At 41.6% G+C, this 1,130-nt stretch overlaps 1 protein-coding gene across 1 annotated transcript in view; it reads right to left on the bottom strand.

Annotated features, from left to right (window-relative positions):
* Window positions 1-1,130, bottom strand: part of LOC105824506 (cytochrome P450 2C42-like) — a 35,613-nt gene that overhangs the window by 2,696 nt on the left and 31,787 nt on the right. Inside the window, exon 4 of the mRNA XM_012661959.1 lies at window positions 508-649. Within this exon, the coding sequence (XP_012517413.1) occupies window positions 508-649 (142 nt within the window). The remainder of the gene's footprint in view (window positions 1-507; window positions 650-1,130) is intronic.

The raw sequence follows: 1,130 nt of genomic DNA, 5'->3' as shown, positions 1-1,130 counted from the left end.
ATTTTCCACAGAGGTTGTACTTATTTTCAGTCCCACCAGAAGTGTAAGAGTGTTCCTATCTCTTCACATCCTTGCCCCCATTCTGTGCCTGCTGACATGTGAATCCCCAAAGCCAGATGGGTGATGCGGACACCAAGTGGAAGACACTCAGTGAAACTGCAGTGTGAGAACCTTTGCAGTGGCACGTGAGGAAAGTCTAAATAAGTTTTGCATTCTAGGAGGAGTTCTTGAGTATCTCAGTGATGTATCCAAGGCAGAATTCAATTTACCTATACTTCAGCCTTCCTGATTATGAAGAACCGGTTTAACTCCCCAAAGCACCATGACTCTGGCCCAATGATGAGGATGTATAATGATGAAGGAAGTACATAGGCATTGCCAGTGGTGCTCCTGAACATGTGTAAGGAGCATTTCTACCAGTCCCAGAGGAGAAAGCATGTAAGTCCCAACTGATCTCCAAAAGTTTTCTTGTCCTCTAAAAGAAGAAAGGAAATAAATTTCTATTACCTGTTGAGAAAGGCATGAAGAAGTTGCTTTTTTTAAAGTTGCCACTTTCATCCAGAAAATGACCAGGGTCAAACTTCTCTGGGTTGGGGAATTCTTTGTCATCGTGCAGCACAGATGTCAGGGATGCTAATACGGTTGTCCCCTGGACATAATAGACATAGTAAACCAAGTTATGAAGGAGTAACAAAGCTATCGAAACAACAGTAATTACCTAGATAAATCTTTTGATCTATAGATGAAGAAACACAGGTACAAAGAAGAGCAGGAACATTTCCAGACACACGGATACAGTCATCAACAAGGATGAGTTTAAGATCAGTGGTGATGATCTTGCTGAAGTCCTCCCCAATCACAGTTGAAATCCTGAGCACTTGGTCACTGGATGATAAACGTTCTGAATCTGTTCTCCTTATCAAGGTTGGAACAAGGGTCTATCCCCACAGGCTGCTCTATTTCATCACTTCAGTTTTCACACATCCTGTATATAGACTATGGTGTAAAATCGAAATATCTGTTGGCGCTGGATTAATAAACTGTGGTATATGTATACCATGGAGTACTATTCAGCTTTAAGAAACAATGGTGATATAGCACCTCTTGTATACTCCTGGATAGAGCTGGAA

This window comes from Propithecus coquereli, unplaced genomic scaffold (genome assembly GCF_000956105.1).
Source record: "Propithecus coquereli isolate 6110/MARCELLA unplaced genomic scaffold, Pcoq_1.0 Scaffold747, whole genome shotgun sequence".
In the NCBI taxonomy this organism is placed as follows: Eukaryota; Metazoa; Chordata; class Mammalia; order Primates; family Indriidae; genus Propithecus; species Propithecus coquereli.
The sequence above is the reverse complement of the archived record's forward strand: the minus strand, read 5'-3'. Positions and strand labels throughout refer to the sequence as shown.